Source organism: Neoarius graeffei, chromosome 9 (genome assembly GCF_027579695.1).
Source record: "Neoarius graeffei isolate fNeoGra1 chromosome 9, fNeoGra1.pri, whole genome shotgun sequence".
Classification (NCBI taxonomy): domain Eukaryota; kingdom Metazoa; phylum Chordata; class Actinopteri; order Siluriformes; family Ariidae; genus Neoarius; species Neoarius graeffei.
In genome coordinates this window covers 58,419,963-58,434,411 of record NC_083577.1, presented here as the reverse complement: position 1 = coordinate 58,434,411, position 14,449 = coordinate 58,419,963, and the positions used below count along the sequence as shown (strand labels likewise).

The 14,449-nt window shown below is 43.3% G+C and overlaps 1 protein-coding gene across 2 annotated transcripts in view; it reads right to left on the bottom strand.

Moving 5' to 3' along the window:
• The window catches only part of itgb5 (integrin, beta 5), a 104,590-nt gene extending 98,464 nt beyond the window's left edge, over positions 1 to 6,126 (bottom strand). For both annotated transcript variants that reach the window (XM_060929949.1, XM_060929951.1), the window contains exons 1-2: positions 5,643 to 6,126; positions 5,480 to 5,565 (exon numbers count right to left, since the gene is read on the bottom strand). In XM_060929949.1, coding sequence (XP_060785932.1) covers positions 5,480 to 5,565; positions 5,643 to 5,715 — 159 coding nt within the window. In that variant the 5' untranslated portion in view covers positions 5,716 to 6,126. The remainder of the gene's footprint in view (positions 1 to 5,479; positions 5,566 to 5,642) is intronic.
• Positions 6,127 to 14,449: the final 8,323 nt, after the last annotated feature.

Sequence of the window (14,449 nt, the reverse complement as noted above, 5' to 3'; positions counted from 1 at the left end):
ACTGCCGTTTGTGCAAGACAAAGCTTGATCGAAAGTTTGGTTCGTATCGCTCGCCACCATGTTAAATGTGATCCGTAAACAGTCCCAAATAAACTACAAGCTTCCGTTTGTCGAGTAGTACGCGTCACCGTCTTTCCACCCCTCCCCACTCTCTGATTGGCTCCCTAACTCAGGCGAGCCTTTAGACCATAGTTTCCATGCTGTCTTTTCAGATCGGAACGATTGTGCAAAGCAGCATGGGATTTCCCAGGCTACCTTTCGCCCATAGTCAGCTGGGATAGGCTCCAGCTTGCCTGCGACCCTGTAGAACAGGATAAAGCGGCTAGAGATAATGAGATATTTTGTACTAAATACAAGTCTGTGTAAGGGTAGTATCTCACTGGGCTGCGACAGCCAGCAACCAGTTGGAAACAACGATTGCGATAAAACGTGAATTAGCGACAATTCTCACTTGGAATCACACAGAATTGATATTTGCATATTTTACCGCAATTGTTGTGTCTCCAACTAGTCGCAGGCTGTCGCAGCCCGGCTTTCCCTCGGCAGGCAGGGAAGTAGAGGAAGCCTCATGGAAACTGACTTGAGAAGGGTTCGTGACGGCTTTGCGACACCAGCGACGCATTATTTTGAGAGAAATTTTGTCGCATGAATTTTTTGAACATGTTCAAAATTTCAGCGACGAAGGAGCGACACTTTGCGACTCACGCAAGGAAATTGAGAAGCCCTGCGAATGTTTCAAGACACTTTTGAAACTCTCTCGCGAATGACATTCGCAATTTGTCGCAAGCTGTCGCAGCCCAGTGAGATACTGGCTTAAAACAAGTTTTTATTTAAAAATTAATGTTTTGGTAACTTAATACCACATACCGATGATGGATTTTTTTTAATCATCTGGGTGTCACCTGATCTGTAATCAGGACTCAAGTATTTTTTAAATAATAATAATAATAATAATAATAATAATAATAATAAATTATTTATAAGCGCCTTTCAAGACACTTAAGGACGCTATACAATGAATAAAACAAATAAAAATCGACATACAAAAACAATGGAGAGTGTAATAGAAGTTAAAGTGAGTGAGCAATCTTAAACAGGTGAGTTTTGAGTTTAGACTTGAAGATGGAGAGAGAATCAGAGTTGCAGATGTGAGGAGGCAGAGTGTTCCAGAGGTTAGAGTAAATTATTCATGCACAATTTATGTACTGAAAGTCTTTTCTACTTTTGCAATGGCCAAAAGATGTCGATAACTGTAGCCACTGTTGTAGTTGGATTATGATTGGAATTGGTTTGTGAAATGTGGGACATTTAAAGGTCATAGGCAACAGTTTTCAATTTATGCACATTTGAAACTTTATATGTTAAAAAACCCTCTGTAATTTTCTTCTGGTCCCAAGAAGTTTTGTTAATAAGTAATAATTAAAATAAGTTAGTGCGGATCGCGGCAAATTTCTGATCGGCGATTTTCGTGACCACTCGGTGCGTGACATCATTCAAGACAAACAAACTGCTTGAATTGAGCCCACTTCCGTTTACTTACATTGCCGTTCAGCTTGAGTGCAGACGTGTGTTCGGGAATTTCCAAAGAAAAACCATGCCTTATTGTTGTGCAGTGAACTGCAACAACGGGACCGGTTCAGGAAGAAGTTTTTACCTTTTTCCGAGAGAGGAGAAGAGGCAGAGAGAGTGGATTGGCTTTTTCCGGAAGAGGAGAAGAGGCGGAGCAAGAGGGTTGGCTTTTTCCGAAAAAGGAAACAAGGCGGAGAGAGTGGATTGTGCGCGTGAAACAAAATCAAGCAGTCAAAGAAAAAACGGAGCAGCAACGCTCAAGCAAAAAGGAGAAGATTGGAGGTAAACAGGAGGTTTACTTGGAATTGACAAGTCAAGAATCTTGAGGGATCCTGTACAATCATTGTGGAAATGAGACAAGAGGGATATTTCCTCGCTTAGAGTAGGCTATAAAAGGTATAATGCCGCGGATGGCAGGCTAATGTGGCCTACCGGCGCACTGTCCAGTAATCGTTACCTACCGGTATATCCACTAAGGAGGGCGGTTTAATTATTCTTCAAAAGGGCTCTTATTTAGTATTGGGCTGGGACGATTATCCGACGTAATCAACGTTGTCGATTATAAAAATCATTCGACGTGGAATTTTAATGTCAACACGTTGTGTAAAACCACACAGGGTAAATGTTCATAGAACAAAACCGGAACTTTCAAATAGGACCGTTTATATCAATCGTCTTTGGTTTAACCGAATACAAAAACGCAGAGCAAGGGCTGGGACGACACGCTGACGTAATTGATTACGTGAATAATTTGCGTCTGTGTAATCTACTTGAGCAACATGGCTGTGTCTACCAGCAGTACAACGGAGCGTGTGGAGCAACACGTGGCAAAAAAGGCTCGCACATGGTCATCCAAAGTTTGGGAATACTTTAATCTTGACACCAACAGTGGGGTAGTCTGCAGACTCCGCAAAGTGCATCTGGCATATCACTCTAGCACGACAGTCATGCACGAGCACGTGAAGAGGAAAACACCCTGGTGCAGTGAGTCAAGATGGCAGCAAAACTCCATAAGTTCTGTTTACTTTCTTTGCCTCTTCTCCACCCAAGCCGGGAAATGTTACCACAGTCAATCCATTGATTTGTGTAATTTTTTATATCATACCAAATTCTGCACCGCTACTGTAGCTGACATTAATAACACTGTTTAATGTTTTCTTTCTGTTTACTTATTCCATGAGCGAGTGAGCCAAATTATCACTTACAACTGTTTGCCCAGAATGTAGCTTCCTTGCTCACTGATGTAAGCCTAACTATGAGCTACCTTTGCCAGTGGTGATGATAAAAATGTTTCTCTAGTTTTGAAATTATTCCAGCTTTTAGCAGCTATCGGCCTACTGAAGCAATTCATCAAGTAAAAAATATTGCACTGATTTAACTTAATCCTAGAGATAGAAATCCTATTGAATTTGAGGACCAATATCTCTGAATAGATGCACGGCATATCAACACAGCAATAGTTTAGAAATTATAATATCAGGTTTCATATTTGCTATTGTCATTATTCATGTGCATCATGTTAATCTTTTTAGGAGCAGACAAGCAGTGTGGGGGATTTTTTTCGTAAAAGGACCTCAAATCCCTGCGATCCCCAGATGGCTGCAGACCTTACTGACAGCAGGTTACAGATGATTGTAAAGGACATGAGACCCCTCTCCACTGTGGAAGGTGAAGGCTGCCGTGATATGATAAAAACATTTTCACCCAGGGTATGCACTTCCCTCCAGGCATCACTTCATGGATTTAATAGACAAGTAGTATTTGGCCATCACAGAGAAAGTGAAAGCTGCCCTCAAAAATGTCACATCCAAAATCTCACCAAAAGATCTTGCTTTTTGAGTTTGGAAAGTGTTTTGTTTTATTTATTTATAACCTTTATTTAACCAGGTTTGTCCCACTGAGATCAAACATCTCTTTTACAAGAGAGACCTGGACAAGAATGGCAGCAAAAAACAAGTTTCAACACATTGTCACATTAGACATAAAAATACAAATAAGCAACTGAATTTACAAAATCAGGTCAAGATCAAATAAGACATTTCCATTAAAGAATAAATATTCTCATCTCATTATCTCTAGCCGCTTTATCCTGTTCTACAGGGTTGCAGGCAAGCTGGAGCCTATCCCAGCTGACTACGGGCGAAAGGCGGGGTACACCCTGGACAAGTCGCCAGGTCATCACAGGGCTGACACAGACAACCATTCACACTCACATTCACACCTACGGTCAATTTAGAGTCACCAGTTAGCCTAACCTGCATGTCTTTGGACTGTGGGGGAAACCGGAGCACCCGGAGGAAACCCACGCAGACACGGGGAGAACATGCAAACTCCACACAGAAAGGCCCTCGTCGGCCACGGGGCTCGAACCTGGACCTTCTTGCTGTGAGGTGGCAGCGCTAACCACTACACCACCGTGCCACCCTGCAATAAAATTATTATTAGGTTAATCAAAATATTAGTCGTTAGATTAGTCGAATAATTGAAAAAAATAAATCGCTAGATTAATCGTTTAAAGAATAACCGTTTGGGACAGCCCTATTTAGTATTACGATGAAAGTAGGAATTTATCATAACTACCAGGATAAAGTGTTTGGGCGCGAGTCTTGTTGAGGTCCGGGGTCACTGCGATCAGAGTCGGCCGAGTCGCTGTCCGATTCCGAGGCCGCATGGTCAAACCAGTGAGCCACATTCACCGATTGCTTCGCAACGGCCATAGGTTCATACATATATGGTTTCACCTCTCGATATTCAATTTGGAGAGTTCCTACTTCAAAATCACTCTCGCTTTCAGACATTTTACACAGCCTCTCACAACCAAAGTCCGTACATGTGCTCGGTTCGCAAGTAAGCACAGAACTTTTTTTTTTTTTGAGAAACAGTACATCACTATATACAGCTATACTACAAAATATCAGGACAAAAAGAGAGTTACCTTACATAACTTTACATTCCAAGAATAGAAAAATAAGAAGGAAAAAGAAAGAAAAAAAAGGCTTGAGATTTCATCTCATCTCATTATCTGTAGCTGCTTTATCCTGTTCTACAGGGTCGCAGGCAAGCTGGAGCCTATCCCAGCTGACTACGGGCGAAAGGCGGGGTACACCCTGGACAAGTCGCCAGGTCATCACAGGGCTGACACATAGACACAGACAACCATTCACACTCACATTCACACCTACGGTCAATTTAGAGTCACCAGTTAACCTAACCTGCATGTCTTTGGACTGTGGGGGAAACCGGAGCACCCAGAGGAAACCCACGCGGACACGTGGAGAACATGCAAACTCCACACAGAAAGGCCCTCGCCGGCCACGGGGCTCGAACCCAGACCTTCTTGCTGTGAGGCGACAGCGCTAACCACTACACCACCGTGCCGCCCCGCTTGAGATTTCATGATATATCAAAACGTTCACAAAGTTTTCTGGTTTTAATACCTTTGGGGTTAGTGGAGTGTTTTAGGCTTTCCAAACATGATGAACATACAGCCTTGAAAACAATAACAATACACACACAACTGCTCCCAGTCTGTTTGGCTTAAATGACGTCATGACGACTGCCCCCTGGTGGTGAAAGTGCGCATAAGTGAGATGTAAACAAACCTTCGGAAATTGGGCAAAAAAGAGTACATTTTAACTGTTTTATTCAATTTAAGGGTGCAAATTAGACACCAGGAAGACTGAATTCGCTTTTTGGGTCGTTCTTCTAGATAATAAAGTTGATATTCTACGTTTCACCTCCGACCCTTGGCTATGATCTTTAAACGGGTTAATGATTGCAGAAAGCTTGAGAAGCCCAGTTCGAGAGGGTATCACAGTAAGACACTGTTTAGTATTTTTTTTTCCTGTGTGAGTGAGTGAGAGAGCTACTACAAGTGAATGATGATGAAGTGAACTGTGTTGGGTTTTACCTCTTGGGAGCACCAGGCGCAGGTCGGGTGAAGCCGGAGACATTCTTCACAAGATGTGGCACCGCCACCAACACATACATTAACACCTAGACCATGTGGACGGTATGAAGATTAACGAGCAAACATGGAGACCAAAGAGATAAATAATAAGGAAAGCTCTCACCTCTGACCGTGTGACTGCACATGTACAGTAGAACTCCAGCTAAAAGCTGACCACAAAGCCACAAACTCCACATGATGAGGTCGAAAAAAGAGACGACCTCCAAGTAAAATTTCAGACAAAACTTGGACTTGGTTTGTTACCAACAGTAATGAACGCTATCCTGTAGTGAAGAACTCCTCTCTCGGTCCATCCCAGCTGCAATAAAGTCACCAGCTCTCTCTGAACAAACCACTGCAGAGCTGCTCTTTCTAACACACAGCCTTTAATCCAGAGCCAAAGCTCATCGCCTCCTCGTCCTGCACATCCATGAAGGTTCAATAAACGACATCAACTGCTCTTCACTTCCCAAAACACATCCCGGACACAATATATAATTTAAAAAAAAAGAAAGAAAATAATTACAGTCGTGTAATAAACTCCAGGTCCAAATCTCCGGCTGTTTATTTTCACTGCAAAACTTTAGAGATGGCTTTCATTAGCTCCGCCCACTGGAGAGGCGGCGCTCACATTGAACCCCAGTGCGCTTGTTATAATAATATTATATTACAGCTTTAATTATAACCTGATACGGAAGCCGAGAGAGGCCCTTCATATAATCTTTTTTTATTCACCTTGTTATCCCGACATAACGACATAATTAATTCAGGATGTCGAGAAAACAACACAACTAATTCGAGATCTCGAGAAAACAAGACAATTATTCCGTGATCTCGAGAAAACAAGACAATTATTCCGTGATCTCGAGAAAGCAAGACAATTATTCCGTGATCTTGAGAAAACAAAATTATTTCATGATCTCGAGAAAACAGCTGAGATTTCTAGCAGAGCTGCGCCCCCTGTGGGTCAGACAACGAAGACTTAGAAATTGGCGGACATGTAACAGCAGACATGGCTTTTTTTTTTCTTTTCTTTTTTTTTTCTTTCCTTCTTTTTTTTCTTTTTTATTTATTTATTTTTTTTTATTAAAGTAGTATATGAATTACAGCATCTCGTAGAGGAGACATATATCTGGGAAAAAGCAAACAATATATCACGACACAAAAAAAAAAAACCTCAAAAAGCAAAAAAAAAAAAAACAAATGGGGCAAGAGAGACATGTAGTATAGGAGCATGTTAGAGTAATAACAAAGAAAAAATTTCTTTAAGGATTTTGCCAGCCACCTTGGACTTCACATTACGGAGTGAGACATGGCTTTTTACGATGCTTTGAGAGAGAGGGCCAGTCTTCTGCGGAGGTGCCGCGGACTAATTTTGAAATTATCCCTTATTAAAAGACTTAATGCAATCTCTCCCTGTGTCAATCCCTGATCAAAATACTGCCTTATTAGGTGATCGATTATTCCAGACATTCTAATGACCAAAGTTGCGTCTATACAGAATAAGAAATAGCCCCAAAGTCAGCATATCACAAGTCCCTTGGCGCACCTGAATGAACCATTTCTCAGCTGTTTACTCGAGATCATGAACTAATTGTTTTGTTTTCTCGCGATCACGGAATAATTGTTTTATTTTCTCGAGATCTCGAATTAGTTGTGCTGTTTTCTCGAGATCCTGAATTAATTATGTCGTTATCTCGGGATAACAAGGTGAATAAAAAAAGGATTATATGAAGGGCCTCTCTCGGCTTCCGTAATCTGAGCTCAGAGTGCACAGCTCATTTATATTACTGCACTCCCAAACTTCCTACAGCTGATACTGAAGCTCACCAGAGTGAATTTAGTTCTTATTAAAAAAATAAACACTAGACAGGAAATGAAAAACTAGCTACCGCTAACGTTCAGGTCTAATGCTGCGTTCATGTGCTATGGGAATTATGGTAAATACCAAATGCCGACATGGAAAGCACACATGAACGCCCCCTCTTGTGGTATTTTCCACTGGGCAACTCGTAGAAAATTTTGATACACGAGTTGCCGAGATGAGATGAACTTTAACCTTTTCAACATGGCGGCGAGCGGTACAAGACACTTGAATGTTAAGCATTGTACGCTACTAAAGTGTTTTTTTTACTAGTACTAGTGGGTAGTTTTTTGTGTCTATGCAATGTTGCGTCATTAACAAGTGTAATATAATACGTTAGAAATCCGTTTCCTTTAAAAATGTGTTATGGTTTTTACCTATCCAGAGCAGACGCTATTGCTAACGATAGCTAACTAACTATTGCTAACTTGAATCTGGTCCACCATCTTTAATTTGTCAACAACAACAAAAGCATGTGAACACAACACACTGGTAAATACCACTTCCCAACTGGAAAATATCTTCTTCCCATAGCACATGAATGCAGCATAATTACGTGACCCAATATTTCTACAGCTCGTGCACTACAAGTGATTTGAACCAGGAAGTGATTTGGAATTTGAGCCATGATTTCCGCAAGGCAGTGGCAGTCGCGTGACCCTCATTAAACGAGCACTAAAGCCACAGCTCAAGTCTCGCGATTATTCGCCTTGATTGCGGTCTCACGGCCTCCTTGGAAGCCCGTTTCTTCCACTATAACGACGAGAAGACTGATTACAGTTGTGATTTAAACTCTAATAATAATAATGAGATGATTTTGCTCACGGTGGTGTAGTGGTTAGCACTGTCGCCTCACAGCAGGAAGGTTCTGGGTTTGAGCCCGGAGGCCTTTCTGTGCGGAGTTTGCATGTTCTCCCCGTGTCCGCGTGGGTTTCCTCCGGGTGCTCCGGTTTCCCCCACAGTCCAAAGACATGCAGGTTAGGTTAACTGGTGACTCTAAATTGACCGTAGGTGTGAATGTGAGTGTGAATGGTTGTCTGTGTCTATGTGTCAGCCCTGTGATGACCTGGCGACTTGTCCAGGGTGTACCCCGCCTCTCGCCCGTAGTCAGCTGGGATAGGCTCCAGCTTGCCTGCGACCCTGTAGAACAGGATAAGTGGGTACAGATAATGAACGGATGGATGGATTTTCTTCACGGTGGTGTCGTGGTTAGCACTGTCGCCTCACAGCAAGAAGGTTCTGGGTTTGAGCCCAGGGGCCTTTCTGTGCGGAGTTTGCATGTTCTCCCCGTGTCCGCGTGGGTTTCCTCCGGGTGCTCCGGTTTCCCCTACAGTCCAAAGACATGCAGGTTAGGTTAATTGGTGGCTCTAAATTGACCGTAGGTGTGAATGTGAATGGTTGTTTCTGTGTCAGTCCTGAGATAACCCGGCGACTTGTCCAGGGTGTACCCTGCCTCTCACCCATAGTCAGTTGGGATTGGCTCCAGCTTGCCTGTGACCCTGTAGAACAGGATATGCGGGTACAGATAATGGATGGATGGATTTTTCCTTACGGTGGTGTAGTGGTTAGCACTGTCACCTTACAGCAAGAAGGTTCTGGGTTCGAGCCCAGGGGCCTTTCTGTGCAGAGTTTGCATGTTCTCCCCGTGTCCGTGTGGGTTTCCTCCGGGTGTTCCGGTTTCCCCTACAGTCCAAAGACATGCAGGTTAGGTTAACTGGTGGCTCTAAATTGACCATAGGTGTGAATGTGAGTGTGAATGGTTGTTTCTGTGTCAGTGCTGGCTGTGATAACCTGGCGACTTGTCCAGGGTGTACCCCGCCTCTTGCCCATAGTTAGCTGGGATAGACTCCAGCTTGCCTGCGACCCTGTAGAACAGAATAAGCAGGTACAGATAATGGATGGATGGATGGAGTCGGCAGTTATGTGACCCTCATTAGATGAGCACTAAAGCTACAGCTCAAGTCTCGCAATTATTTGCCTTTATTGTGGTCTCACAGCCTCCTTGGAAGCCCGTTTCTTCCACCATAATAATGAGAAGACTTCTTACAGTTGTGATTTAAGCTCTGATAATGAGATGATTTTCCTCATGGTGGTGTAGCGGTTAGCACTGTCGCCTCACAGCAAGAAGGTTCTGGGTTCCAGCCCGGGGGCCTTTCTGTGTGGAGTTTGCATGTTCTCCTCGTGTCTGTGTGGGTTTCCTCCGGGTGCTTCGGTTTCCCCCACAGTCCAAAGACATGCAGTTAAGTTAACATGGGGGCGGCCTTGGGCTGAGGTGCCCTTGAGTGAGGCACCTAACCCCCAACTGCTCCCCAGGTGCTGTAGCATGGCTGCCCACTGCTCTGAGTATGTGTGTGCTCATTGCTCATGTGTGTGTGCATTCACTGCTTCAAATGGGTTAAATGCAGAGAGGACTTTCACTGTGCTTAAGTGTACGTGTGATAAAGTTGTTGTTGTTCTTCTAAAAATGACTTTCTATCTCATAAGATCCTATGTCATAATAGTGACTTGCTATCTCATAATTATGATGCAGTATTGTAATAATGAGATAGTAAATCATAACATTGAGAAAATGTTTCCATTATCATGAAATAGTGTCATTGTTATGACATAAGTCATTAATTATGACATTGTATTTCATAATTAAGAGATCCATCCATAGCCGCTTATCCTGTACAGGGTTGCGGGCAAGCTGGAGCCTATCCCAGCTGACTATGGGCGAGAGGCGGGGTACACCCTGGACAAGTCGCCAGGTCATTGCAGGGTTGACGAAGAGACCATTCACACTTACGGTCAATTTAGAGCCACCAATTAGCCTAACCTGCATGTCTTTGGACTGTGGGGGAAACCAGAGCACCCGGAGGAAACCCAGACAGACATGGGGAGAACATGCAAACTCAACACAGAAAGGCCCCTGTCAGCAACTGGGCTCAAACCCAGAATCTTCCTACTGTGAGGCAAGAACCACTAACCACTACACCACCGTAATTAAGAGATATGTTCTCATTATGACATTCTATGTGATTTTTTTTTTTAAAGTAGCAGAAATGGGCTTCCATACACAGCAGTGAATGCAAACCACACATTTTTTAAAAAACACTTCACGGTTTTTTATTTTCAACGCTCAACCCATACCACCAAAAGTTAGTTTGTTTCACAAAATACCAGTGCATTCACACAGTAATCTGTTTAGTCCCTCCCAAATGGGAGAGGATTAACTCCAAAGAGGTTGGCCTTAACACCATATGGAAGGGCAGTCTGTTTAGTGATTTCTCATCTCATCTCATTATCTCTAGCCGCTTTATCCTGTCCTACAGGGTCACAGGCAAGCTGGAGCCTATCCCAGCTGACTACGGGCGAAAGGCGGGGTACACCCTGGACAAGTTGCCAGGTCATCGCAAGGCTGACACATAGACACAGACAACCATTCACACTCACATTCACACCTACGGTCAATTTAGAGTCACCAGTTAACCTAACCTGCATGTCTTTGGACTGTGGGGGAAACCGGAGCACCCAGAGGAAACCCACGCAGACACGGGGAGAACATGCAAACTCCACACAGAAAGGCCCTCGCCGGCCACGGGGCTCGAACCCGGACCTTCTTGCTGTGAGGCGACAGCACTAACCACTACACCACCGTGCCGCCCTAGTGATTTCTTATTGGTCTAAATGGAGTGTATTGGCAAATAGCTCTGTTCCTTCTCTTCACTGCAGCTATAATAAACTGAACTAAACTGAGTATATTGCTGACATGTTTATGACATTAAAATGCATAAAGAATAAAACTTGATAAATATGTTTGCATATCATTGCTGAATTTTGTAGATTTATGTCGTATTTTGTGGTTTTAGTTTATAGTAGCTATATACAGTGGTGCTTGAAAGTTTGTGAACCCATTAGAATTTTCTATATTTCTGCATAAATATGACCTAAAACATCATCAGATTTTCACACAAGTCCTAAAAGTAGATAAAGAGAACCCAGTTAAACAAATGAGACAAAAATATTATACTTGGTCATTTATTTATTGAGGAAAATGATCCAATATTACATATCTGTCAGTTGCAAAAGTATGTGAACCCTTGCTTTCAGTATCTGGTGTGACCCCCTTGTGCAGCGATAACTGCAACTAAATATTTCCGATAACTGTTGATCAGTCCTGCACACCGGCTTGGAGGAATTTTAGCCCATTCCTCCGTACAGAACAGCTTCAACTCTGGGATGTTGGTGGGTTTCCTCACATGAACTGCTCACTTCAGGCCCTTCCACAGCATTTTGATTGGATTAAGGTCAGGACTTTGACTTGGCCATTCCAAAACATTCACTTTATTCTTCTTTAACCATTCTTTGGTAGAACGACTTGTGTGCTTAGGGTCGTTGTCTTGCTGCATGACCCACCTTCTCTTGAGGTTCAGTTCATGGGCAGATGTCCTGACATCTTCCTTTAGAATTCGCTGGTATAATTCAGAATTCATTGTTTCATCAATGATGGCAAGCCGTCCTGGCCCAGATGCAGCAAAACAGGCCCAAGCTATGATACTACCGCCACCATGTTTTACAGATGGGATAAGGTTCTTATGCTGCAATGCAGTGTTTTCCTTTCTCCAAACATAACGCTTCTCATTTAAACCAAAAAGTTCTATTATGGTCTCATCCGTCCACAAAACATCTTTCCAATAGCCTTCTGGCTTGTCCATATGATCTTTAGCAAACTGCAGATGAGCAGCAATGTTCTTTTTGGAGAGCAGTGGCTTTCTCCTTGCAACCCTGCCATGCACACCATTGTTGTTCAGTGTTCTCCTGATGGTGAACTCATGAACATTAACATTAGCCAATGTGAGAGAGGCCTGATGAGCATCAACAACGCTTTTTCTGAGGTCCTCAGAAATCTCCTTTGTTCATGCCATGACACACTTCCACAAACATGTGTTGTGAAGATCAGACTTTGATAGATCCCTGTTCTTTAAATAAAACAGGGTGCCCATTCACACCTGATTGTCATCCCATTGATTGAAAACACCTGACTCTAATTTCACCTTCAAATTAACTGCTAATCCTAGAGGTTCACATACTTTTGCCACTCACAGATATGTAATAATGGATAATTTTCCTCAATAAATAAATGACCAAGTATAATATTTTTGTCTCATTTGTTTAACTGGGTTCTCTTTATCTACTTTTAGGACTTGTGTGAAAATCTGATGATGTTTTAGGTCATATTTATGCAGAAATATAGAAAATTCTAAAGGGTTCACAACTTTCAAGCACCACTGTAACTCAGGTTAGCGATTGGGTCTCACTGTTTTATCTGTGCTGAATAATAAAATACCAGAAATATTATGAAAAACTCATGGCCTTTCCTACACCTGTCAAGGCAATGAAATGTTGACCTTTTAATCTAAATCATAGTTTATATACTGTTAACATAAAACATCTCCACTTCAAATTTCAGTGATTTATTTCTGATGTAAAATCCAAATTAAGTTGTACCAGATCTTTTCGATATTTTTGTGCATTTGTGACCAACAAAATTGAAGTGATAAACACTTATTGATTAAAGGTGCTGACTGCAAAGTCATCTGAAATTTAAAATTTTTTCATTGTGCATGGCATTTTCCTATGTTTCCTCTTGAGGCCCTGCGGGAATCGTAAAATGCGGGACACCTTTTATCTCAGCAAAACATTTACACAGTATGACATGGTGTGTGCAGCAGCAAAACATCTCAAAACTCCAACAGCAATATAAATATAGCATTTTGCCCAGAATTCAACTTTGCAGTCAGAACCTTTAAGTAATATAAGTGAAAAGTGACAGGACAAGTGAAACATTGATCAGAGAGGCTATCATGATGTGTTTCTGGTAGAAACTGTCTCTTGACAATTTCTTGCATTGTGTATGTTTGGGTATGAGTAGTGAATTGCAATGAAGCTGTTTCTCAAACTAAAGGAAAAAAAAAAGCATGTTATCACCTGAGTTATTATCTCATCTCATTATCTCTAGCCGCTTTATCCTGTTCTACAGGGTCGCAGGCAAGCTGGAGCCTATCCCAGCTGACTACAGGCGAAAGGCGGGGTACACCCTGGACAAGTCGCCAGGTCATCGCAGGGCTGACACAGAGACACAAACAACCATTCACATCTACGGTCAATTTAGAGCCACCAGTTAACCTAACCTGCATGTCTTTGGACTGTGGGGGAAACCGGAGCACCCGGAGGAAACCCACGCAGAGAACATGCAAACTCCGCACAGAAAGGCCCTCACCGGCCACGGGGCTCGAACCCGGACCTTCTTGCTGTGAGGCGACAGCGCTAACCACTACACCACCGTGCCGCCCCTGAGTTATTATCTCATCTCATCTCATTATCTCTAGCCGCTTTATCCTTCTACAGGGTCGCAGGCAAGCTGGAGCCTATCCCAGCTGACTACGGGCGAAAGGCGGGGTACACCCTGGACAAGTCGCCAGGTTATCACAGGGCTGACACATAGACACAGACAACCATTCACACTCACATTCACACCTACGGTCAATTTAGAGTCACCAGTTAACCTAACCTGCATGTTTTTGGACTGTGGGGGAAACCGGAGCACCTGGAGGAAACCCACGCGGACACGGGGAGAACATGCAAACTCCGCACAGAAAGGCCCTCACCGGCCATGGGGCTCGAACCCAGGACCTTCTTGCTGTGAGGCGACAGCGCTAACCACTACACCACCGTGCCGCCCTGATTTGAATTGTAAATCTCATCTCATCTCATCTCATTATCTCTAGCCGCTTTATCCTTCTACAGGGTCGCAGGCAAGCTGGAGCCTATCCCAGCTGACTATGGGCGAAAGGCGGGGTACACCCTGGACAAGTCGCCAGGTCATCACAGGGCTGACACATAGACACAAACAACCATTCACACTCACACCTATGGTCAATTTAGAGTCACCAGTTAACCTAACCTGCATGTCTTTGGACTGTGGGGGAAACCGGAGCACCCGGAGGAAACCCACGCGGACACGGGGAGAACATGCAAACTCCACACAGAAAGGCCCTCGCCGGCCCCGGGGCTCGAACCCCGGA